Source organism: Lissotriton vulgaris, chromosome 3_2 (genome assembly GCF_964263255.1).
Source record: "Lissotriton vulgaris chromosome 3_2, aLisVul1.2, whole genome shotgun sequence".
Classification (NCBI taxonomy): Eukaryota; Metazoa; Chordata; class Amphibia; order Caudata; family Salamandridae; genus Lissotriton; species Lissotriton vulgaris.
In genome coordinates, this window is record NC_141690.1 from 62855419 (window position 1) to 62882935 (window position 27517).

The 27517-nt window shown below is 45.2% G+C and overlaps 1 protein-coding gene across 1 annotated transcript in view; it reads right to left on the reverse strand.

The window, feature by feature from the left end:
* Window positions 1–27517, reverse strand: part of RBPJ (recombination signal binding protein for immunoglobulin kappa J region) — a 310932-nt gene that overhangs the window by 195292 nt on the left and 88123 nt on the right. The window contains exon 2 of the mRNA XM_086964005.1: window positions 18799–18837. Within this exon, the coding sequence (XP_086820131.1) occupies window positions 18799–18837 (39 nt within the window). The remainder of the gene's footprint in view (window positions 1–18798; window positions 18838–27517) is intronic.

Sequence of the window (27517 nt, forward strand, 5' to 3'; positions counted from 1 at the left end):
TGGGTGAGGGTGTGTGAGGAGGTGTGAGGGTGAGGTTGTTGAGGGTGAGGGTGTGTGAGGAGGTGTGAGGGGGGGGATGTAGAGTGATGGTGTGTGAGGGTGAGTGGGAGAGGGTGAGTGAGGGTGTGTGAGGGTGATGTTGTTGAGGGTGAGGGTGTGTTGTTGAGTGATGTTGTTTGAGGTTGTGAGGGAGTTTGAGGATGAGTGATGGTGTGTGAGGCTGTGTGTGAGGGTGTGAGTGGGTGTGAGTGAGAGTTGTTGTGATGATGGCTCTAAGTGTTTATGTTTTTGCCTTGAAAATTGTCCACTTCAAATGTATTAATGTTGTGAAGCGTTGTTTCTGAAGCTAAGAGACCTATGTAATGTTTCTTGATGCTGTTGTTAGCGCTGAATCCAAAATCACAGACATCAGTAATTGTTTTATATGATACATGTAATTGTTTTTCATTACTTGTTTTGGTAAGGTACACATCAAGCCGCACTGCAAAAGCTTTGCTTGCATTAACATAGATGCGCAGTCATTTTGGAGGGTGGAGTTGTAGGGTGGTGTTGTAGGGTGGATTAGGAGGGTGGCCTTGGACGGTGTGAGTGTGATGGTTATTGGATGTGAAGTTCAGGGGGTTTGAGGGTGTGTGATGGTGTGTGAGTGTGAGTGAGGGTGACGGTGTGAGCATGAGTGAAGGTTGTGAGGGTGGACTTTGAAGGTGTGAGGGTGATTGGATGTGATGTTCAGGGGGTGTGAGGGTGTGTGAGGGTGAGTGAGGGTGAGTGAGGGTGACGGTGTGAGTATGAGTGTGGGTGATGGGATGAGGGTGTGTGAAGATGAGGGGGTGAGGGTAATGGGATGTGAGAGTGTGTGATGATAGGTGTGGGTGAGTGAAGGTGAGAGTTTGAGCGTGAGTGAGGGTGAGTGTTGTGAGGGTGTGAAGGTGAGTGAGGGTGTGGGAGTTTGAATGTTGAGTGTGTGACTGTGGGTGAGGGTGAGGGTGTGTGAGGGTGAGGGTGAGTGAGGTGGTTTGTGGCTGAGAGTGTGTGATGTATAGTGAGTGTGAGAGTGTTGTGATGGGTGTGAGGAGATCGTGGGTGTGTGAGTGTAAGTTGTTTGAGGGTGAGGGGGTGTGTGAGTGGAGTTGCATGCGTGAGTGGAGTTGCATGCGTGAGTGGCGTTGCATGGATGAGTGGCGTTGCATGGATGAGTGGCGTTGCATGCGTGAGTGGCGTTGCGTGGGTGAGTGGGGTTGCGTGGGTGAGTGGGGTTGCGTGGTTGAGTGGCGTTGCGTGGGTGAGTGGCGTTGCGTGGGTGAGTTGAGTTGCATGTGTGAGTGGCGTTGCGTGGTGAGTGGCGTTGCGTGGGTGAGTGGCGTTTCGTGGGTGAGTGGCGTTGCGTGGGTGGGTGGCGTTGCGTGGGTGAGTGGCGTTGCGTGGGTGAGTGGGGTTGCGTGGGTGAGTGGGGTTGCGTGGGTGAGTGGCGTTGCGTGGATGAGTGGCATTGCGTGGATGAGTGGCGTTGCGTGGATGAGTGGCGTTGCGTGGATGAGTGGCGCTGCGTGGATGAGTGGCGTTGCGTGGATGAGTGGGGTTGCGTGGATGAGTGGGGTTGCGTGGATGAGCAGCGTTGCGTGGATGAGTTGCGTAGATGTGGGAGTGGTTTTTCTTGGATGAGTGGCGTTGCGTTGGTGAGTGGTTTTGCGTGGATGAGTGGCGTTGCGTGGATGAGTGGCGTTGCGTGGATGAGTGGCATTGCGTGGATGAGTGGCGTTGCGTGGATGAGTGGCGTTGCGTGGATGAGTGGCGTTGCGTGGATGAGTGGCGTTGCGTGGATGAGTGGTGTTGCGTGGCTGACTGGGGTTGCGTGGATGAGTGGGGTTGCGTGGATGAGTGGCGTTGATGTGGGAGTGGTGTTGCTTGGATGAGGGTGTGAAGGTGAGTGAGGGTGTTCGAGTTTGAATGTTGAGTGTGTGACTGTGGGTGAGGGTGTGTGAGGGTGAGGGTGAGTGAGGTCGTTTGTGGCTGAGAGTGTGTGATGTATAGTGAGTGTGAGAGTGTTGTGATGGGTGTGAGGAGTTCGTGGGTGTGTGAGTGCAAGTTGTGTGTATTTGTGCATGTGTGTGTGTCGTTGCATGTGTGTTTGGCGTTGCATGTGTGATTGGCGGTGGATGTGTGATTGGTGTTGCATGTGTGATTGGCGTTGCATGTGTGAGTGGAGTTGCATGTGTTATTGGCATCTGTGAGTGTTTTGCATGTGTTAATTTATCTTTTTAATGTAATGTGTGTGTGTATTTGTGTATTTATATAGTGATTATAAGTGTTGAGTAATTATTTTGAAACTGTGTTTTATTTTTAGTATGTAAAAATGACGTACGCTATTTTTTCCCTTTACGTTAGTTACGTAAGGGATTTTATCGTTCTAGTCTTTTTTTTATTTTGCTGTTGTGTTTAGTGTGACGTAATTTCTAGCCAATCGCAGCGCTACGTTTTGTGACATAGCGTTGCGTTTGACGTGCGTCAACGTGGAATGTTCCAGATTGGTGTGAATGTTTGTGCGGGAAAGGCGTGTTCTTCTTCCGTTCTTGTTGCTGCGTCGTTTGACAGGTAAGATTACATTTTAATAACTTTTAGTACATGAAGCTGAATCTATTATTACTTGTGTTTATATATTTATTAAAGTAATTAATTAATATGATGTATTATTGATGTTTTTGTATTGCGACTTGTGTATTTTCTCCCGTTTGTACTTAGAATAGAGTGTTGTAGTGTTCTACACGCTAGATGTTCTTTTAATTGTAATGTTTATAAATGTTATATATAGCAATGTATATTTTTGTATGTGTTCGGTTTTTTTTAATTGAGAACGTTGTTCTATTTTGTGTATGTACTTGCTTATTATGTTTTGAAGTACTCCAATTTCTTGACTGGCAAAGTTTTGATTATGTATTTATGTCGAATATGGTTATGTTATGTCCTTTTATTCTGAATTTGTGTGATGTATTGTTATTCTTCCCTTAGCGTATGTGCGAGTTGGTGCAATATACAGTTATTATTTTCAAGAAAGCATTTTTTTTAAAGATGTTCAATGTATTGTGTTTGACGTGGTATTTTCCTTTATATTAGTTATTGTAATTATTATAAATGTTGCATGAATCTTGATTTTTTTTTATTGCTCGAAAGTGCTTATCCCAATAATTTTATTCGAATATTTGAATGGAATACGTTGTTTTTGTGGGAGGTTTTTGAAGTTAACGTCAGTTATGCAGGTAAGACCAATGATGTGTTTTGGGCGTAATGTGTATATATATATATATATATATATTCTATCCAAAGTGTTGTTCGGCTTTTACTATGTAGGCAATAGCAGCGCAAACTTTGGTGACGTAGCGTTGTGTTTTCTGTACGTTAAATGAAATTTCCAGCATCACTGTGCACCACCACAGTTGTATTTAGCACACCAACAGTTTCATTCATACATACATCAGTAGTGAACAGCAAAAAAACAGGCTTTTATACCTGTAATTGTGTCTGCTAAGTTAGAATGTGTGTTGAAAGCGTGCACTTACGTCCGGTGCTGTGTATGCCTGTTGAAAGTGTGGACTGCTGTCTGTGTGTGTGTGTGTGTGTGTGTATGCCTGTTGAAAGCCTGCACTGATGACTGTTGGTGTGTGTGCACGCCTGGTGAAAGCGTCCATTGATAGCTGTTGGTGTGGGTGCCTGTTGAAAGCGTGCATGTTATGTTTGTGTGACGTTTCTTTGCTGAGTAAGGCTGTAGTGGTGATGAGTGTTGCTGTGGTGGTGATAGTGCTGCTGTATCGTTGTAGTGTGATAGTGTGTTGTTGGTGAATGATGCTGTTGTGGTGGTGTAGAGTGATGCTGGTGTGTTGGTGAGTGTTGTTATTGTGGTGCTTAGTAATGCTGTTGTTGTGATGAGTGTTGCTGTGCTGGTGATGAGTGGTGGTGTGTTGGTGTTCAATGATTACCACCACAGCATAGCTCTGCACCACAACAGTAGCACTTCTGACAACAACTGCATCACTGAGCACCACCAATGCAACACGCAGCAACACCACATTATCACTCAGCACCCCCATGGTACCATTGAGCAACAACACAGCATCACTCTGCACCACCACAGTTGTATTTAGCAGACCAACAGTTTCATTCATACATACAGCAGTAGTGAACAGCAAAAAAGCAGGCTTTTATACCTGTAATTGTGTCTGCTATGTTAGAATGTGTGTTGAAAGCGTGCACTTTTGGCCGGTGCTGTGTATGCCTGTTGAAAGTGTGGACTGCTGTCTGTGTGTGTGTATGCCTGTTGAAAGCCTCCACTGATGACTGTTGGTGTGTGTGTACGCCTGGTGAAAGCGTCCATTGATAGCTGTTGGTGTGGGTGCCTGTTGAAAGCGTGCATGTTATGTTTGTGTGACGTTTGTCTGCTGAGTAATGCTGTAGTGTTGATGAGTGGTGCGGTGGTGGTGATAGTGCTGCTGTGTCGTTGTAGTGTGATAGTGTGTTGTTGGTGAATGATGCTGTTGTGGTGGTGTAGAGTGATGCTGGTGTGTTGCTGAGTGTTGTTATTGTGGTGCTTAGTAATGCTGTTGTTGTGATGAGTGTTGCTGTGCTGGTGATGAGTGGTGCTGTGTTGGTGTTCAATGATTACCACCACAGCATAACTCAGCACCACAACAGTAGCACTTCTTTAAAGTGTTGTGAGTTCTATGTAAAAAGAAAGGATGGAAGAGCGTAGTAGGAAGGATGGTCTATGGAGTCATGGGACAAATGTGTCAAAAATGCCGTGTAATATTCTCTGAAAATTTTCACTCCAAATAATTTTCAAGATGTGGCGAAGTGGTGTGATCTGCCTGTGCAAACTGAGTGAGCAGCAGTGTTGTTTTTCGAGGGTGTGCATTTATGTGACGAATGTGTGTTGTGAATGAGACTGAAGTTAAGACAAGGTGGGATAAGGTAAGGAAGGGTGGATATGCTTGCAAGATGCACGTGTAAATGTTGTGAACGTGTGCGTGTTTCCGTGGATGAATGGGAAAGACAGAGTCTGAGGGCTGTGTGTTAGTTACTGTGGTGCGTGTGGACGGGCCTGATTGGGATAGAAGAAGCAAGAGGCACGACCAGAAAGTTGATTTTGGTGGACTGTTTGTGCATGTTGCCTTGCGTGCTGAATGGAAGTGAGAGATGATTTGGTGTAATTGTTTCAGCAATTGAAAGTCAGGGTGTTATGCTTAAAAGGACCAAAATAACTGCACGCCTGAATAGGAAATGGAGAAAGGTGTAGATGAATGAATGAGACAGAAGGCAGGGGGGTTTGCTTGCAAGATGCACGTTTAAATGTGGTCAACGTGTACGTATTTCCGTGCGTCAATGGAAAAGAGAGAAAGTCTGTGAGCTAGTTGTTGTGCATGTTTGCGTGCGTGATTGGGATAGGATAACAAAGAGAGACGAACCGAGAGGTTTTTTTTTTCGTGTATGTGTCCCAGCAATTGAAAGACAGGGAAATTATTGGATTTTCTGTATTTATGAGGCCAGTTCCAATGCACATGCTGCACGAAAGGAAAGCGTGTCTGTGAGAGTGTGTGCAATTTTTAGTGGAGACACTTGGTGAGCTTTGCTTAGTGCGTTGTCGGTGACAGCACAAGTCACCACCAAAAACAGAAGTGTTTTTTGTAATCCTACAACATTTTTGTAGGCTCATACTGAATGTTTAACTTTGTCCGCACACGTAAAATGTCGTCTCATGATGGTCGATTTGTTGTGGGTGAATGGCCTAAGCAGGCCCTTAGGAATGTTGCTATGCATGTTTTGCGTGTAACTTTGCACTATGAAACGTAAGTATAAAAAAAACAACAATAAGACCATTGTACGTGCATGTCATCGAATGTGTAAAAGAACGTGCCGCTTGACACATTGTTTCTAAAGTTGCTTCCCTTGCTTTATGGTTTGGCGGAAAAAAAAGGCGCCTTTCGGTCTCTTTAGTTAACATTTGCATTTCCCCGCGGATGGCCGACAACAGATTACAATCTTTACGACTCTGATGAAAGCAATTCAGTCTCCTGGGGTGGTTAGGCCCCAGACGTTTGACTCTGGCCCCCTCCCCACCTTACAGAGGGGAAAAGAAAGAAGAAAAAAAAAAGTTGTCGTGCATGAAAGTGAAAGAGTCTAGCCTGTTTGTTCTTTTAGTGCGTATTTGCGCGAGTAAAAGGCCGAAAGGTGCAGATGAATGAATAAAAGTGAAGTTAAGACAGGGGGGGATAAGCTAAGGCAGGGTGGGTATGCTTGCAAGATGCACGTGTAAATGTTGTGAACGGGTGCATGTTTCCGTGGATGAATGGAAAAGAGATAGAGTGTGAGGGCTGTGTGTTACTGTCGTGCGTCTGGACGGGCCTGATTAAGATAGAATAAGCAAGAGCCACGACCAGAAAGCTGATTTTGGGGGACTGTTTGTGCATGTTGCCTTGCGTGCTGAATGGAACAGAGAGATGTTTTGGTGTTATTGTTTCAGCAATTGAAAGACAGGGTGTTATGCTTAAAATGAAAAAAAAAACAGGGTGTTATGCTAAAAATGAAAATAAAGTACACGTCTGAATAGGAAAGGCAGAAACGTGTAGATGAATGAATGACACACAAGGAAGGGGGTGTTTGTTTGCAAGAAGCACGTGTAAATGTGGTCAACGTGTACGTGTTTCTGTGCATGAATGGAAAAGAGAAAGTCTGTTGTCTGTTTGTGCATGTTGGCGGCCGTGATAACAAAGAGACACGAACAGAGATGTTTTTTTTCGTGTATGTGTCCCATCCATTGAAATCGTGGAAATTAATTTGATAGTATGGATTGCTGAGGCCGGTGTCACTGCACCTGCTGCACGAACGGAAAGCGTGTCTCTGAAAGAGTTTGGGCAAGGGACAGGGGAGAGCAGTGACGAAGGGTGTGCTATTTAAGAACACATACAGCTGTAGTTAGTATATAGTATTGAAGACGCATGTTATAAATATTTATTTATTGTCGGAAAATAGGTCACTTAAAACTTTGAAAGTGTTGTGAGTTCTATGTAAAAAGAAAGGATGGAAGAGCGTAGTAGGAAGGATAGGCTATGGAGTCTTTGGACAAATGTAAATTATTTGATTTTATGTATTTTCTGCGTCCGGTTCCACTGCACGTGCTGCACGAATGGAAAGCGTGTCTCTGAAACAGTGTGTGCAAGGGAGATTGAAGACGCATGGGGAGAGGGTACACCGAGCAAGAGGAAGGGAAGGCAAAGAAAGGAAGGTGGGTGAAGAAAGGTGGAGAAAAGAGCGCTGGGACGTGGAAAGGCAAGGAGGGGGGTATGGCAGAGATGTAAACAAACTACATGCGCGGCCGCCATTTTTTTTTCGTGGGAGGTGCTGGTGTGGCAGGAGTGCTGATACGGCAAGGCTGTGTTGGCGGGGAGAAAGAGAGGAGGTGCTGATGTGAGAGGGGGAAGTCGCGGAGCGAGAGGGGAGGTGCTGTTGTGGGAGGGGAGAGTTGCCGGTGTGGGAGGAGTGCTGCTAGGGCAAGGCTGTGTTTGCGGAGAGAGAGAGGGGAGGTGCTGGTGTGGGAGGGGGAAGTTGCTGGTGTGGGAGGAGTGCTGCTAGGGCAAGGCTGTGTTTGCGGGGAGAGAGAGGGGAGGTGCTGGTGTGGGAGGGGAGAGTTGCTGGTGTGGGAGGAGTGCTGCTAGGGGAGGAGAAGCCCTGGACGTGAATGCTTGTGCATGTTTGATCACGTGATTCACATGAACTGCAAGAAAACCGCGGCTGAAAGCCCTTTGGTTTGAAGAGAAAATAGCCGACTTGAATTCTCCCCATTTCCCATTCCTGCGGAATGGTAAAGGCGAGACCTAAAAATAGGCACTATATCCTTCTAACAATGTTTCTACATATTGTAACAACAGTATTATTGGTCCAATCTGAGGTTACTGCAATGGCGAAACATCAAAATTGTGCATACGAATAAATTACATTGATAGGGGAACAAGATACAATTGGATACATGGACATACACAGAGGCTGTTGTCATTCCACCAGGCAGCCCTGCAAAACCGCGACAACCGCGCCAGCACCCTACCGCTCTCCCCCGCCGCCGCAGCTGCCATTGCGGCCGCCGAGAGGGGGGAGCGAGTAAGGGACTACACTTCCCAGCTTTCCTTGCTGGAGGACGGGACGCCCACAGCTGCACCACTTTCCCGCGCACGGAGGCGCATTTAGAGGCGGCGCTGCTGCAGAGGAGCGGGGGACTTACACAGAGGCTGTTGTCATTCGACCAGGCAGCCCTGCAAAACCGCGACCACCGCGCTAGCACCCTACCGCTCTCCCCCGCCGCCGCAGCTGCCATCGCGGCCGCCGAGAGGGGGGAGCGGGTAAGGGACTACACTTCCCAGCGTTCCTTGCTGGAGGACGGGACGCCCACAGCTGCACCACTTTCCCGCGCACGGAGGCGCATTTAGAGGCGGCGCTGCTGCAGAGGAGCGGGAGACCTACACAGAGGCTGTTGTCATTCCACCAGGCAGCCCTGCAAAACCGCGACCACCGCGCCAGCACCCTACCGCTCTCCCCCGCCGCCACAGCTGCCATCGCGGCCGCCGAGAGGGGGGAGCGAGTAAGGGACTACACTTCTCAGCGTTCCTTGCTGGAGGACGGGACGCCCACAGCTGCACCACTTTCCAGCGCACGGAGGCGCATTTAGAGGCGGCGCTCCTCCCGCGTAGCGGGACCCGCGCGGGCGGCACCGGGCTGAGCCCGGGCAGAGGGCGGGATGTCTGTGGCCGTCAGGAGCAGGAAGAGGCAGGGCAGGGCCAGTCACTCTGTCCAGCGCAATGGGGAAACGCAAACTTGTAATAAAGGGCGGTGAAGGTAAGAAAGCCAAAGTCCCACGAAAATCGGAGTCAATTATTTCCTATCTTACCTCAGCGGTGGGGGCCTTGAACAATGAAATTGCTAATGCTGAGAAAGAATTGGGACTTGTTCAGGCTGATGCGGCAACTAGGGACCTCCCGGTTGAACTTGAAGCACAGTCACAGCCAGAACTGGTTCGTCCAATCCTACTTGAACCCAACATAATCGTGGTGACCCCTCTATCCACTTGTACGGATAACCAGTTACCTCCCCAAGACAACAGTAAGGCTGTATCACTGGAGATACAGCAACATCCCACGCAAAAAAAACCAAAACCCCGTGGAAATAAACCCCGCAAACTGCCGACACCCAAAGCAGACATTACAGCTACCCAGGGTTACCACGCTAACTTGGCAGATGTGGTGGAAGAACTGTTTGAATCCCGTATGGAACCACTACTGGTAAATATTGCAAAGGACATAGTGGACACTCTGAGACAATGTGTAGAAAATATCCTGCATAAATGTGAACGTATTGACAACTGCCTAAAAGACTTAAAGTCCCACACTGAGGGGAAGCAGGCCCAAGAAAAACCTGAATTGATTGGTAGTCAGGAGGTGATCATGGGCTCACCAATGCAGGCTATTAGCCAAGGCCAAACAACATACACAAATCCACCCAAAGGGTACATAACATCTCAAGGGGAGGTACATACGATCCTAGTGTCGGGGGCTGTGCCTGAGGACAGGGGAGTGAAACCACTAGTCAAGGAGCAAAGAAATAGTGGGTGGCATGCCAGACATAACACAGTGGATCTCCCCCCCCCCCCCCCCGATGCAGCACCCCTAGTTGTAATCTTAACTGGGATCCCACGCCTTAATATAAATCAGAGGGTATCAGAACAGGATCTACTGAACAGAACCAGAAGATGGTGTACACAGTTCAGTAGCGGAAGTTTGGATGTGGGGAAAAATATCATAGCTGCTAGAAGGGTGGACTGGGTGGGGCGAAGGGAGAAATGCATCACCGGTGACTGTGTGATTGTAAACTTTAACAGTCCAAACATGGCTGATACACTACTCTGGGATGGATCTGAGCTAGATGGCGCAGGTATTAGACCCCTGCCATAGGCTACTTCTATCCACCCACATTCCATCGACAGGCCAAACCACGATCCAGGCACACTCCGACACCATTAGGACATACAGGAAGGGCAGGGGAAGTGAGACACTATTCCTATCAAGAACAACAGGCACATCTGCGGGCGGGGGATAAGCTTGCCACCACCGCACGCAATGTCCCTGATCACTCAGTTGAAACTCAGGCAGGACCCGTTGTGTTAAGTAATAGGTTCTCACTACTTGCAAACCCCTCTAGCCTGGATCTGGTGGATTGACAACTACCCACTCACCCGACTAGACAGGAGAATTCCATTCTAGTCAATCAATGCCATAAACCAATGATACTCAGCTGGAACATAGCGGGGCTAAGGAGGAAATCCTTGGATGATAGATGGGTTCATTTTGTAATTCACCACGATATTATGTGTTTCCGGGAAACGTGGGACATCAATGGGAATTTTTATCTAAATGGTTATCGTAGCTTCTCAGTTAAAGCGATTGCTGGGCTGGGAGGGAGACCCAAAGGCGGCCTGTATACAATTACTTCTATCAACTTGCCAGGCTCTATGAAGAAAATAGAATCATCAGTGGATAGCATTGTGTGTGTAGAATGGGTCAGGCCCAACCTCCCTATAATTTTAATTGTAAATTTTTACAATGCACCGGATAAGGTATCTGGGAACACAAACTTAAGGTCCTTTTCTTCCTTTCTTTCTCACTACAAGTCACATCAAACAGCTCTATTCGAAATTTTGCTCATGGGAGATTTTAACATACACCCCTGTGGATGGGATTGCTTCTCTAAACAACAACTGGCACCCCTGGGTGCTATCAGTCCCCATCTTGAACACACACCGCAGGGGATGGAGTTAGAAGAACTACTTGCCGACCTAAATCTGTTTGAAATAGCTGGACATGAGGGGAAGAATAGGGCATCGACGTTCATAGGTAGAGATGCAAACACTGTCATCGATTACATCTTTATCTCAGCGGGACTACTTGACGCGGTATCCTCCCTGGAAGTCAAGGTTTCCGCCTTTAGTGACCATAATCCCTTGATCTTGACTTTAAACAGTGGAAGTAACAACGCAACCCAGGTTGAGCGTCTGGGTTGTTGCAGTGATCCCATTGTTCCTAAGGACCGGGGTAGAAGGTTAAATTGGTCCAAGGTGGTTCCGGACACTTTTATTCAGCATCTAAAAGAAAATGAACATGCAGATCTGGTAATATGCACAGACAGCTCGGCAGCCGATAATGATATTATTAAATCTTTTACTAACATTTGCACGCAAGTTAGCCATGATCTGACGCTTAGAAAGAAGCAGGCGGAAACCTCTCGCCCAAGGTGGTTCGATAGGGAATGCTCACAGGCACATAAGGGGCTTATGGAGGCCCTCAAACAGCAGCCGAGAAATCGAGAGCGGGTCATCCAGAGCAGGAAACTCTATAGACTAACCATTAATAACCGGAAAAAGTCCATAAAAGACGAGGCTTGGGACAATCTCACATCAATTAACATCTTGAGAGATAGTTCCAAATTCTGGGCTGTGATCAATCATTCCTACTTCTCTGAGGAGGGAAACTGTCATGGATTGTGTGATCCCTGAGGAAGATTGGGTTGCCCACTTCAGTCAAATATACAACAGCGAAGACTCACTAGCACCAGACAGTCTACACCGGCCCACGGTCCCTGTTGTCCCCCTGCAGTTTAGTGAGCACGAGGTTATTAGGGCCAACTTGGAGATGACACAATGTAAGGCCCCGGGCCCTGATGGTGTCCCTGCAAATCTTTATATGTCACCCCTGGACATGTGGGCTAGAATACTTACCAACGTCTTCAATTCCTCCTGTACAGCTGGGTTTCCCAAATCATGGTCCTCTTCGACCATTATTCCCATCTACAAGAAAGGTTTCCGAACAGACCCGGCCTGTTACAGGCCAATATCATTGATTGACTCAGCCGTCAAAATTTTGGGCAGAGTAATTTTACATAGATTGGGGGACTTCATAAAGGAGAAGGGGGTCCTATCAGACCTGCAGTATGTGTTTAGGGCCAGGAGAGGAACCATGGACCAGTGTCTAAACCTCCTCATGCTGGTCGGCAAATACACCAAGGCCAAGGAGGGTAATTTATACATGGCCTTCATGGACCTCTCCTCGGCCTTTGATCTGGTCAACCGAACCAAGTTATGGGCCTTACTGACCCGCCTGGGTATTGACCCATTGCTTGTCAATTTCTTAGCGTCACTCCACACAGACTTGTCAGCCTCCATTAGAACCGATCTGGAGGGCAGCTGTACTCGGCCCTTCCGTTCCAGAAGGGGAGTTAGACAGGGCTGTATTTTGGCCCCCCTCCTTTTCACCCTTTATATCAACTCACTGGGCAAAGATCTGGAGGACTCAACACCTGACATCCCTCGTGTGGGGGACTCCCTGGTGCCCGTACTATTATACGCGGATGACCCGGTGCTTTTAGCCCGCACCGGGGTCGGTTTGCAGAAACTTCTTGATGCATTTGGGGAGTTCATGGTTTCACTCGACCTGGCGATCAACAACAAACAATCCCATATAATGGTGGCAGGGAAACGCACGAAAACTCAAAAACTAAAGACGTTTACCTGCACTGGTGAGGGGGTGACCAGGGTACCAGTTTTTACTTACCTGGGTGTCATTTTTGAAGAGGGGGGCTCTTGGACCGCCCAATTAAACGCAAAAAGCCTGGCAGTCAAGAGATCAACCTCAGCTCTAATGAGCTTTGCAAAGCGACTGGGCTCATGCCCAATGGACGCTCTCTTGAAAGTGTATAAGACAAAATGCCTGTCCATAGCTATGTATGGTGCTCCCTTGTGGGGCTTTTCGCCACAAGGTAAAATACAAATTGCAGAGAATTCCTTCCTCAGAACATTGCTAGGAGTCCCACAATCAACTCCAGTTTTCTCCCTGCACACAGAGCTATGTAACTGATGAGCTACAATTGGCCCCTTTGGTTTATTGGGCAAAAACCTGGTTAAACGATGAAATCCCTCTGAATCACTGCATCCTTAAGGACTGTATGGCGTTAGACAAGGTATCCAAAATTCCATGGCTATCATACATTAAGAACACGTTGAATAAAATGGGAAGGCCAGATCTTTACAAATACCCGAATAATATAGTTAAAGGAGACGTAAAATGGATTAAGGATTACTTCCTGTCTACGGCGAATCAGGCTAGGAAAGAGGAGGAATTAATTAAGCCAAAAGTTAGAGCAAACTTTTTGCTCTTAACTACCCCCTCCCTAGAACCCTACTTAAAAATTGCTAGCAAACCATTCCATCGTCACCTTCTTATTAGATTCAGGTTCAACATTATACAATACTCCCTGGGTGATTTCCCAGTGTGGGGGTTACCTGATACACTGAACCCATGTAGCTGCAACAACTTCTCAGAGCAGTCTCTTATGCATTTTGTAATGTTCTGTGACCACTTCAAGGAGGGCTGAAGGCGGTTTTTAGCGCCAATTCTAAGAGATGCGGGTTTTCTACAAGTACGCCCAGCTCTCCTTTACTTACAGCTATTAGGAACCACAAAGTTAATTTTCGGGGTTGCAAGCTTTCTGGTAGCTGCCATGCGTGTTAAGACCAGGAAGCTATCCCCGAATAATATGGCGGGTGACTGAATATACTGTGTTCTTTCTTATTGCTTTTAACTGTTTTTAGCATGCCCAATTTAAAAATAAAATTGTATGTATTTAATACTATTACTAATGTTTAATGTCTTTTTAAAACTGATGAAATGTGACACTGTGTTTTTATTGTTTGACTCTGCTTTTATGATTTTAACAATCGAATAAAGCTTGTTTTGACTTGACTTGACTTGACATGGGCAAAGGGAAATAAAATTCACTACCAACTATTGGAGTGCCACGAATATCTTATCTTGTTTTGATGTACATTTGTTAATCAGCAAGACATTTGTCATAATAATAACTTGTGCTTACGAATAAATTACATTGGTGGGGGAATAAGGTACATTTGAATACATAGACAAATAAATGTCACTACCAACTATTAGAGTGCCACAAATATCTTGTCCTGTTTTGATGTACATTTGATATTTAGCCAAACATATGTCATAATATCATGTCCTGCATGGAGTTTGATTAGTTAGTGAACAAGTCATATATGGCTATTAATGAACAGTTTCATTACTAACATGTCCTGTAAAAAAGGGAAAGAATATTGCATCAACCAATAAAAAAATGCAGATTAGTGTGAAGTAATGCTAGTCCCCTAAGAAATACTGCATTTCCGAATCACAATTTAACCCATACTGAACCGACTGTAAATGCATGATCCACATTGCTTCAGTTCTGCGTAGATGGAGTTCCCTATTGCCTCCTCTTTGGTGTGGGTCAATTCTCTCGATGCCAAATAAAGTAAACTCCTTGTGTGTGTTTTGAGCAGGACACAGAGTTGCATGTGTGGCTACTGGGTATCTGACATCTCCTTGTTTAATTGCCCTCACATGTTCCGCAATTCTTTCTTTCAGTGGCCTGATCATACTGCCTATGTACTTTTCCCCACATTTACACACAATAACAGACAACAAATCTAGTGGTGCAGTTAATGTTACGCCTAATGACGAGCACCTGGTTGGTGGGCCTGGTGAATGTTTTAACCTGATGTTGGGCCCATTTACACACCCCACAGAACCCACATTTATGGAAACCCTTGGTGCGCGTAGTCAACCATGTTTCTGGATGTTCTGTTTTAGGCAGGGTTGGACTTAGTCTAGTGCGGAGCGTCCTGCCACGTCTGAATGTTATTAATGGGCGATTCGGAATATTACGGGCTAATGTACTGTCCGCAAGTAGTATACCCCAATGTTTACTCATACTTTTTCTTAACACATGGTTCAGACCATTGAATTCTGTGATCATACGTACAGTTGAGTCACATTGTGGGGTTTTGGGCTTAGTTTTGAGAGTGTCTTTTCTTTTGACTTTTGTGATTTTCTTGGCTGCTTTAGTTAAAATAGTTTTGCAGTAGCCTCTATTGTGAAATCTTTGTTCCATGTCACTTACACAATCCTGAAATTCATGGTCTTCACTGTAACGTAACTGGTGCTATGTAAAGCGCTCTGATACCCGATTCGGTTCAGGTCTAGTTTGCGCTATATAAAACTACGGGAAAAAAATGTTTGCGTCTGGCCCTCAAGTATTCCCCATACGGGATAGATTTGATCTGATGTGCTGGATGACTACTGTCTGCATGAAGGACAGAATTGCAGGAAGTGCCCTTACGGTAAAGAGGACTGTTTAGTTTGTCATTTTTAATGTACAACTCAATGTCCAAACAACTGACACTGGTGGTAATGAACTCCATAGTGAACTGCATCCCATAATCATTAGTGTTGAGATGGTCACTGAATTGTTGTAATTCTCTCTCAGTGCCAGACCTCACCAACAGGCAGTCATCTATATACTTGCCCCAGTAAATTATATGGTTGATCCAAGTTGCACCCTCTTTGCCCCAGATCCAGTCATTTCTAGGCAACCCATGAACAGGTTTGCAAAGGAGGGTGAATACTTAGATCCCATCGCAACACCTTTCATTTGCCTATACCATTTGTCATCAAAAAATAAGAATTTGTTTTCCAGTATGAGTCTCATCATACCAATAAGCATTTCATTATGGAGCCACTCAGAGGCTGTCTACTGCTAAACAAACGAGTGATGGCCTTCAATCCCTTTTTAGGTTGTATGCTGGTGTATAAAGCCACCACATCAAGGGTTGCCAGCACCAAATCAGGTTGCCATTGTAAGTCTGACAGTATCCCCAGGATGTGTTTTGAATCCTGAATATATGGCTAGCCAAAGTGCGTACCAGGGGACCTATGAAAAGATCCACATATTCGGATAATCTTTCCGTAGGCCCGCCGATTCCCGACACAATTGGCCTCCCTGGTGGAAAAGGCAGATGTTTATGCACCTTTGGTAGAGTGTAAAGAATAGGGTAAGTTGGTCTAAAGATTTTCAGGTAGGCTAACTCGTCTTCATCAAGCAGACCCTGTGTGTGCCAAGTGAGCAGCTGCTTGTTGATCAAAGTGCAAAGGGGACCCATTGGGTTGTGTGTAATCTCTTCATAACAGGTTGTATCACTTAATTGGGACATGATTTCTTGGTTGTAATCTACCCTGTCCATGACAACCACACTGCCCCCCCCCCCTTGTCTGCTTCTCTAATCAATATAGTGTGCTCTTCGCCTAGTTCTTTGAGGGATCGTCTTTCTCCAGAGTTTAAGTTGTAATGCTGGAATCTGTTGGTCTTTTTTCTCTTGCAATCATTGATGTCTAGATCCTCTAGGACCCCTTTATAAAAATTTTCAATGGCATTGCCACCTGGTAAGGTGGGCGTCCACCTAGATTTGTTTCGCAGGCCACTTGACAGGGAGAGATCTAAGTCCAGTTCTTGTAAGAGTTGTGTCATGGTGTAAGGAGATTCATCAACCTCTGTAATAGATAATAATAATTTGGTGGCTTGAATGTCCTGAATGGAAGGAACATCACACACGTAACCCATAGTAGTATTGCAACTCCTTTTATTAGAAGTGGGATTACAAACAAAAAGTTTCTCCAATTTTAATGTTCGTATAAACTTATACAAATCTACTTTTAGTTTACACATGTCTCCAGTCTCAGATGGATTAAAACTGAGACCCTACCTCAATAGAGAAATCATATCAGTCATTAGTATCTTTGTTGAGAGATTCACCACCTGTACCTCATTAGCTCCGGTCTCAACTGGTTTCCTCCGTTGCCTGGCCTGAGTTTCTTTTTGTACTCTTTTCTTTTTCCACCCCTTTTGCCCCTGCAGGTTTTACTGTTTCCTTGTTGCGAGTACCCTGTAGCCTGCTTCCTTTGTGTACAGTCCGGACCTCCCGTAAAAAAGAGGAAATAGCCTGACCATTACTGGGATTTTTGTCAGTCTCGCTATCACTAGAGGGTGGTGCACTTATTGAGGTTGTGCTGGAGGAAATTGAAATAGGATTGGTTCTAATTGTGTCTTTGGGCTTGGAGTTTGTCTGAATGACAGAGTCGTACTTTCTGGCATAAGAAAATCCTCCCTGTTCTATAATCAAATTTGTCTCCTTTCAATTGTCTTAATTTACGTTCTTTTATCTCTTTTTGGTGATCCATCATAACTTCTTTAAGGATGGCATAATTTTTCTCGGTAGCATCCTTCAAATTAAGATCCCTGATCTCCCCTTCCAGTGTGTTAATCTCAATTTGTAATTTTCCAACCTTCCTATCCGCACTTTCTATTAATATATCCATTAATGTGAAAGAGTTCACATTCAGGGACTCCTCCCATTTAGTGAGCAAATCATCATCAAGTTCGTCATAGGTGGGCAGAATTTGCACCCGTAAGCCTCTAGGAATCCTTTTCAATTTTATGTACTATTTTAATGTAGTACCATTCCATCATCGTGCGTTTTCAGTTTTCTTAAGTCTTTCAGAAACTTCTCACTTAGACCTACACTACGAGATTGGTTTCCACTGGTAGAAGGGATGTTTTTGCGTGCACCTGCTGTGAGGTTGCCAAACAGTTCATCCAATTCTTTGTCTCTATCCATTTGGAAGCAAGGCAAATTTGCCACAGTCAATGTAATAACGTCAATGCGGCGGCAGTCCCTTAGTCAAATTAGTGATTACAACAGAAAGGGTTTTTAGTGTAAAGGGAACACTTGCGCTCTGCAGGATAATCGGCTGTTCAATAGACCTGGAACTAAGTAATATGGTGCTGACAGGCAAGGGGTAACCCCACTGACCCCTTAAGTAGTGTTTGGAACTCCAAACCCATATAAAATTTAGCCAAAGACCTGTGCACACAAAGTCAAAAAACAGAGTATGTTTTTATTAAATACAAATGGACAAAAGGTTGCCATGACTTTTCTTGTTTCTTTTAATGAGTATTTAATTCTTACTGGGCTTATTAAGCCACCAAAAAACCTAGTATACCTATAGCATGGACTTTTTTTCAAAGAGACCCCACATAGAGTTGTACCACGACAAGTCAGACATCTGGAGGCCTCTAACTTGTCCTAATAAATATGTCCAGAGGTCATTTTGTTTCCAGTAGATCATCCAAAATACAACAATCTTATTTCTCGTAGCAATTTCTGGTATTTTTAGCTCTGACATAATGTTACAAGTAGATCTCTATAATAATCCTAAATTTGTGGCGTTACAGCAAGCCTGCATCATCAATATCAATCTCATCCCTTGCAGACCAGATATCATACTAATACTGAGGTTGCTTTCTAAGACTTCGACAGAAGTACACTATGCTAGTAGAACTGCAAGCAATCTAGTGCTAAAATCTGTCTCATGCTCCTGCTGCCCAATTCATTTCTGGTCCAATGTATGCTTGCTCTCATGCTGACAAAGACAAAAAAGCTTTATAAAGAAAAAAACATTAAAAAATGTAGTCTCTCGAGCAAATAACTGGTGCCTTGGTATAGTCAAGCTTTTTGATGAGAGAATCTTGGTTAGTGTGTGACAGAGACCTGAAGTCAATAGTGACGAACATATGGGAGAAAGAGACTTTGAATTAGTTATCTTCAATTAATTTCTGATGTCTAAAGCAGTTTTCAAATTGTGAAATTCCTTACAGTTTGTCAAAAAGTGTGTGTTTCAAGTATTTTGTATAATGTGTACATTATAGTACATATACTTGCTTAAGAGATCAAATGACAAGAGACCGTGACTGTCAAACCCATATCACCCATTTTCACACCAGACTATCTTAATGAATAACCAAAGTAACTAATTCTAAACTTACCTGGTGAGACGTTTGGGTTGAGGGTGCTCCCCAAACTTCCTGAAAATAAAACAGCACATTAGAAAAAATGCATGAAGGTATTGCAAATAACAATTACTATAAACATTAACTGTCCTATTTCATATTTTAACGTTAAATGAGCATAACCAAATTCACTCATTTATTTATTTGAACAAGCATATGTGCCATGAGCATTATGAGTGGTTTGACCCTATCTTCTATGACAGACCCTGCTCATACACTATGCCCATGCAAACTCTTGTTGTGTTAGCATAAGACAGACTAGCCCGTGGGTTCCAGCATGCTTCTTCCGAATATTCTTAACTTTTTGAGGGGAAATATTGCAAAGTCACACCCTACTAGTGCCTATGCTCAGATAGCTCACTGGATATAGAAACGTTGGCAGGCTAACATGAATTAGACAGACTAAGAAAGGAAACCAAGAGCACATCATATCCAACTTAAGAAACTCATTGTACCAGTAGGGTGCTGGATTCAACTACAATCCCATTGCATCATAAACAGATCATTCTGGGTCATGAGCATAAGGTACGTCCCTCAAACAAAAAGTTTTATTTGTTACGAACTCCTACGGAGGTCCACAAAATGTGTCAATACAGTAAAAAGACAATTTTAAATACAATACAAAGAATATTTCCCTTTTTTTCCTAAAATGCAACAATAGATTTAAAAGTACAGCAGAAGGGTGAATATACTTTTTGTACAGTAATGGCAACTAGTAGAGAGATTTTAAATAAACCCTAAAAAATAGCCAAAAATGTTTTTAAAAATTGGAGTATCGTAAAACAGACCATTTCATTTGTTGGCGATAAAACACATTTTCTGGCCTCCTGGGCTGAATGGATATTAAATTTAATAAATGATGGTCTTAAAAACAAGCGCTTTGTCCTTCGTAATTCCGGACACACAAATAGAACATGATTAAGATCCTGGATTTTAGTATAACATAATTTACAAATTCTCTCCACTTTCGGGATGTTATCCCATATGCCAGTAACATCTCTTAAGGGCAACCGATTAATTCTCAAAAGAAGCATCAGTCTTATAGTCCCATGTGGGTGATTCCAGATTAAATAAGGTTGAGGCCTTTTCCCAAGGCACTACCACAAACCAACTCATTTTGGGACTTAGATTTACTTAGAACAATATCGCTTGCCATGCTAATAGAGCTTACAGAGTTCTTTATGAATAGCTTCAATGCAGACTTTGGCATAGGAGAATTACTATTTAAACTGAGCCCAATTAAGTCATTTGCATATGCACATGATCTAAAAAATGCTGACTAATCCTTTAGCTTGTCAACGATTTCCACTCTCAGGGCTGCCCTGAGGGAGCCCTCATCTCCCCCAAAGGAGAGCAGTCCCCCACCTCAGGACCGCTGACAAAGCTAAAATAAAAGGAGACTAAACCAAATTCCAAGCGTAAAACATGTGGGGCGGCTAGAGAATTTTGATTACAAATTTGGCGGAAGAACCAGCCTTCAGCCTTATCATAGGCAAGCCAGTAATTATTATATAATACTTCTGCAGCGTAGGCTAATGAGGGCGGAATTTTAACCTTTAAGACAGACAGGACATGACCAAAATGACGCCTCCCACAAATTTTATAAAATCTGTTCTCCAGCCTGAGAGGCGGCCTTACCATCACATAATTTAATATGTTCTGAGTCTCGCCCATTTCTTACAAAAACCTTTACCAGATACAAATGAGTCGACCAATTTCAGTTCCTCATACCCTAACAAACACTTATACCCTTTCTTTATTCTATGACCTTTTTTGCGGAAGATTAAGATTTTGCTTTTGGAAAAATTCATTTTCAAAGAATGACCCTCCACGTATTTCATTAGGGCATCCAGTCGATGTTGCAAGCCGATAGGGAGTTAAATTAAAAATTGCAACGTCTTCTGCGTAAAGTAGGGAAGGTATAGACAATGAACCAATTCTAGGGGCATACCCCCACACTGAATTTAGCGTGCCCGGAAGATCAAATATATAGAGGGAAAACAGAATCGGGGCCAACAGGCAGCCCTGCTTTAGCCCATTATCAGTCTCGATCCTGCAAGATAGACCCTGCTGGCCTCCATCATCACTGGACACCAAGTGTCTGAATCTAATTCTATCAAGAGGCGCAGAAGATGGTGTGGCATTCCAAGATGATGAAACTTTCTCCACAGCGTTTGACGATCCACTTTATCAAACGCAGTGGAGAAATCAATGAAAGCCGTATAGACCGGCATGCTTCGTGAGAACGTATATTTCTCTACAATGGTCTGGACAGCCGCAATGTTGTCCTGGGTTCCGTGATTCTTTCTAAGGCCCGCCTGTTGCAGAGGTAAAATGTTCTGGTCATTGGCCCATTGCTGCAGGTGACAGAGTATGCTTTTTGCGAATAATTTACCCTAGCGTCCAAAACCGCAATCTGTCTAAAACTGGTCGGATGGTTCTTTGGGCCCTTTTTAGGTCTCGACTACAGCATTGCTTGAGCAATGCTTGTTTGTCGAGATTATAGTAAGGCTTTCAAAAGTCTATCCAAAACTGCAGATCGGGTACAGTTCATGTGAGCCAGGTGCGTGCACATCTCCAGCCATATCCTCGGCATCAGACTTAAAAGGCAGACGCTCCCCCGCCACCCAATGCCGAGAGCTTGTTAATTACTGCAAGCTGCCTTTACGATCATCTCGCGTCTTTGCCATGCGCGGATTAAACTGAACTGCCTTTCACCTGTTCGTGCCTGCTGTCGGCCATGTCACAATAGTTGTGTCATTTTTACTGCTCTCCTTAGCCCTCATCTTACCTTGTTTTTACATTTACAGCATGCTGTACTTTACGCTTGCCTCTAATTGCATTAGTGCTTGTGCCTGCAGTCTGCCATGCTCTCCATTACTGTTTAACACCGCAAGCCCTTCACAGCTCATCTTAGAGCTTGCGCTACGTTCAACTACACATTTGCCAGTGCCATTCTCCTTCATTGTTCTTTAGAGCCTGCGCTCTGTGCCACCGCCAGAGATATTGCGTCTTCTCACAAGCGCGTCTATGATTTATCACTTTGCCTGTGTTGCGAGAGCACCGTGAAATACTTCTGCCAGCAATTTTGTTTTCTTCTAAAGATTAAAGTGTTGTGGTCACTCACATAGTAAAGCGACACTTACCTCTTGCTGTTCACCCTGGCGTCCTCAGTTATTTCTTCCTCATTACCTCGCTCTCATCAACACCATGGAGCGTGAAATCGCTCTCAGAGACAGTCTTTCTTATTAAACACTGCCACCCTGTGGCCACCACTGGCAGTTAGTTTTCACTTGTTCACCCTGGTGCTCTCCATAGATTTAATCTCGACACTATTTTTTAATTATTGTTCGCTATTGGCTTTGCACTTCCCTTCCCAATTTAAATGGATATGGATAACATACAGGTGCTTACCCACAAAAACCACTTGCTTCCTTACCCCAAAACTCTACCTGTCCGGAGGATCCGTTTAGGTTGGCTCGCAGTCAGACTCTGCCTAAATTACAAATCCCCAGACCTAGGCTTCTAGCAGTGTTTTTCTCCTATTCTGTTCATCTCCGGCCTAGAACATCTCAGATTTTGTTAACCGGTAACAACTATTTGTCAGACCTTATTTTCAAAGTGATATTTTTAGGGCTTTTGTATTGCATTTTCCTTCTAATCTTCTGATCATAGATTTATTGCACTTTAATTTGTGGTCAAATGTAACGCTTTTTGGTACAACTGCTGGAGTTTTAGTGCACAGAACCCCTGCTACCGCTTGAGGTGACAGTGTGCTTTTTGATAGTCATGAATAAAATACATGAATAAATACGGTGATGGTGGGTATGTAACCGCCAATTTGTACACATGGGCTGGGTGTTTAGCCCTGATCTACAGAGAACTCACCCCTAGTGGACAGGTTACTTCTGGAAACGGGCACATCTGTGAAGAACGTTGCAGTCTTCATATGATGCTAAACTGGGGCTCAAAATGCTGAATGGATCTGTAGAATATGGAACGCTGTCAGGCTTGTTTCCTTTATTTTCATTCCCCTTCTCCTTTCAGGCCGTCTCATCCATTTTTGTCTCTTCACCATCACTCCTCTATCCTGCTGGTCATTCCTATTTTTCCATTCCCCTCTTTGCTATTTTCTTTCATATTTCTGTCCCCTCTCCAATCTGCGTTTTACATATCCCACGCATCCTCCCCTCCCCTGACGTCTCCCCCTTTTCCCTGACGTCTCCCCCTTTTCCTCACACCCCTTCACACTTAATCCTCTGACTAGCCATGGCCCCACTATCTGTCCACATGGCCCTCGCTCTGTCCACATGGCCCTCGCTCTGTCCACATGGCCCTCGCTCTGTCCACATGGCCCTCGCTCTGTGTCCATGGCCCTCGCTCTGTGTCCATGGCCCTCGCTCTGTGTCCATGGCCCTCACTCTGTGTCCATGGCCCTCACTCTGTGTCCATGGCCCTCACTCTGTGTCCATGGCTCTCACTCTGTGTCCATGGCCCTCACTCTGTGTCCATGGCCCTCACTCTGTGTCCATGGCCCTCACTCTGTGTCCATGGCCCTCACTCTGTGTCCATGGCCTTCACTCTGTGTCCATGGCCCTCACTCTGTGTCCATGGCCCTCACTCTGTGTCCATGGCCCTCACTCTGTGTCCATGGCCCTCACTCTGTGTCCATGGCCCTCACTCTGTGTCCATGGCCCTCACTCTGTGTCCATGGCCCTCACTCTGTGTCCATGGCCCTCACTCTGTGTCCATGGCCCTCACTCTGTGTCCATGGCCCTCACTCTGTGTCCATGGCCCTCACTGTGTCCATGGCCCTCACTCTGTGTCCATGGCCCTCACTCTGTGTCCATGGCCCTCACTCTGTGTCCATGGCCCTCACTCTGTGTCCATGGCCCTCACTCTGTGTCCATGGCCCTCACTCTGTGTCCATGGCCCTCACTCTGTGTCCATGGCCCTCACTCTGTGTCCATGGCCCTCACTCTGTGTCCATCGCCCTCACTCTGTGTCCATCGCCCTCACTCTGTGTCCATCGCCCTCACTCTGTCCATCGCCCTCACTCTGTCCATCGCCCTCACTCTGTCCATCACCCTCACTCTGTCCATCACCCTCACTCTGTCCAATCTATCTATCGCCCTCACTCAATCTATCTATCGCCCTCACTCAATCTATCTATCGCACCACCACAGCATCAATCAGGGGCAACACAACATCACTATGCGCTACCACAGCATCTTCGAAAGCCACAGTATCACTCATCGCCACCACAACATCACTCAGCGCCACCACAGCATCAATCTGTGCCATCATTCAACAACAACTGGTTCAAATATGTTCTCTCAATGTTTCAAGCTTTATTACAAATGTCACAAAAAGATGTTAATATTTCACTTCTGTTCTTGGATTTTCGTCACAATAAAATACACCGAACATAATCTTCACAAAATATTTACAAAAGTTTAAGCTTTTGCCAATATAAATTACAATAACTTTTATTTAAGTATTAATTATTTAAAAAAATTAAAAGCCATCGTTATTTGTAATATCAATACATCTAAGTCACGTAAATACAACACATATTGCATTACAAATGCTATTGGTGTCACATTTGCGAAAGTTACAACTATTGGCATTGTAAATGACAAAGCTAATAATTTCGCTATTTTCAAAACCAACACAAATAAAAAAATGTGTCATTTACAATACCAATAGCTCAAACTTTCCTAATGCGAGACCTATTGCATTGCAAATGCTTGTTATACAAAGGAACTATAATGCTCCCCTTCCAGGAGGAGTGGATGTTAGTAGCTCAGAAGCAGAAATCAAACAAAGGTGCTAAAAGAGCTCCCCAAGCCGCTGGCTCCTTTTTGATTATTCCGATCGGAATTCCACCCGCCCCTTGTGCGCCTGAGGATCTACTATTCTTTATGTAACCCACTACTTCATCCCCTGATGGAGGACCATATTGTATGTGATGTAATCGCGATGGCAGCACCAATGCTCAGTGGGGACTTGCAGGCCTTAGGACCCTTACTCGAGGGATCACTGTAGATTCATAAGTTCCTGGGCTTGTGGTGGTGGGGCACAAGAGGAGGCAAGGACAGGTAGAGCTGGGGCGCGGTTCCCACGCGGCCCCCCTATAGAGACGCCGCTTCAAGCCTGGGTGAGGCAATAACCATCGGGGATTTAACTGATAACATTCCTGCATGCCTGCTGATTGGCCTGATTGCACATGGAGTCGAACACTGCGGTGAGTCATGTGCTCACATTCTCACGAGTCGCAATTTGCCGGCGTTATGCAACATGCAGATGCGTCCGGCTCCTACAGCGATTTCCTCCCTAAAATAACTATTTCCAACCAAAATATTGTAAGCGACGAGCCGATGTTTTCGTCTCCTGTGACTGTGGGATGTGAATTAGCTTAATTAATTCATTAGGCTGCCATTAAACTGAAAAAGGATAGATTGCTTGAGCTGTTTTGCAATGTAAAGCGTTTGTTGTGAAACAAAACAGATGATATGTGTTACACACTACTTAGAATAGTTTGCAAGCGCTCATTACACGTGAGATGCGGCTGGGGTTGATAAACAATGTGTTTCGCCGGTACAGATGATGAACATTCACTTTAATGAAATACCAGCACGTGCCTTCACGCACGTCTAATCAGTGCCACACCTAAGAAGCATGTGTATGTTTTGAGGGATGAAGAGTAAGTGTGACAGGTACCCAAAGGAGAGCAAAGAAAGACGCTTGTTTAGGGCATTTCCGGTCTCTAATCAAAACAAGCCGCACGGCTGTGAAACGGACGCAGCCGCGAGCCATGAAAGTAAGAGTGATCGTGGCTGTGAGGGTGCCCGCGAGATGGCACATGTGCTCGTAAGCGCGCGCCCCCGTGCGTAACCGCAAGCTCTAGGCCGGCCTTGGTTGCATTTTCTGAAGCCCTTACTAAAAGTCTTGCCAGAGCAGCGCATGCGCTAGATCAGGCGAGACCTAAAAACCGGAACAGGTAATGGACATAAAATTAAAAGGAAAAAGGAACACACATGGAAAGCGTAAAACCGAGATCGGCATTTAAGGATATATAATATTCAATGTGCCGGAACATAGAAAGTCAAGATAACCCGAATGTGGCAACAAGTAAACAAGGACGAGGCTGCATGTTTAGAATTAACAAGTGTTGTACGGGCAAAACCATGTAGAAGCTCTCTTTTCACAGCACAGGACCAATTCAACTAAACACAAGCATTGGAAATGCAATAGGGCTCGCATTAGGAAAGTTTGAGCTATTGGTGTTATAAATGATTTTTTTTATTTATGTTTTTTTTTTTTAAATACCAGCTAAATTAATGGCTTTGTCATTTACAATGCCAATAGTTATAACTTTCGCAAATGTGACACCTATAGCATTTGTAATGCAACATGTTTTGTATTTACGTGACTTAGATGTATTGATATTACAAATAACAATGGCTTTTAATTTTTTTAAATAATTAATACTTAAATAATTTATTTAATTTGTAATGGCAATAGCTTAAACTTTTGTAAATAACATTTGTGAAGATTATGTTCAGTGTTTTTTTACTGTAACGAAAATCCAAGAACAGAATGAAATATTAACATCTTTTTGTGATTTGTAATAAAGCGTGAAAGCTTGAAAACTGCTTGAAACATTGAAAGAACATATTTGAACCAGTGATGCTGTGGTTGCGCTGAGTGATGGTGTGGTTGCGCTGAGTGATGCTGTGGTTGCGCTGAGTGATGCTGTGGTTGCGCTGAGTGATGCTGTGGTTGCGCTGAGTGATGCTGTAGTGGTGCTGAGTGATGCTGTGGTTGCGCTGAGTGGTGTGTGCATCGGTGGAGCTGTTTGGTGGGTGCATTGGTGGAGCTTAGTTGGAGCATCGGTGGAGCTGTGTGGTGGGTGCATCAGTGGAGCTGTGTGGAGGGTGCATCAGTGGAGCTGTGTAGTGGGTGCATCGGTGAAGATGTGTGGTGGGTGCATCGGTGGAGCAGTTTGGTGGGTGCATTGGTGGAGCTTAGTTGGAGCATCGGTGGAGCTGTGTGGTGGGTGCATCAGTGGAGTTGTGTGGTGGGTGCATCGGTGGAGCTGTGTGGTGGGTGCATTGGTGGAACTGTGTCGGTGGAGCTGTGTGGTGGCTGCATCGCTGGAGCTGTGTGGTGGGTGCATCTGTTGAGCTGTGTGGTGGGTGCCTCGGTGGAGCTGTGTGGTGGGTGCCTCGGTGGAGCTGTGTGGTGGGTGCCTCGGTGGAGCTGTGTGGTGGTTGCCTCGGTGGAGCTGTGTGGTGGGTGCATCGGTGGAGCTGTGTGGTGGGTGCATCGGTGGAGCTGTGTGGTGGGTGCATCTGTGGAGCTGTGTGGTGGGTGCCTCTGTGGAGCTGTGTGGTGGGTGCCTCTGTGGAGCTGTGTGGTGGGTGCATCTGTTGAGCTGTGTGGTGGGTGCCTCGGTGGAGCTGTGTGGTGGGTGCCTCGGTGGAGCTGTGTGGTGGGTGCATCGGTGGAGCTGTGTGGTAAGTGCCTCGGTGGAGCTGTGTGGTGGGTGCCTCGGTGGAGCTGTGTGGTGGGTGCATCAGTGGAGCTTTGTGGTGGGGTCATCTGTGGAGCTCTGTGGTGGGTGCATCGGTGGAGCTGTGTTGGTAGAGCTGTGTGGTGGTTGCATCAGTGGAGCTGTGTGGTGGGTGCA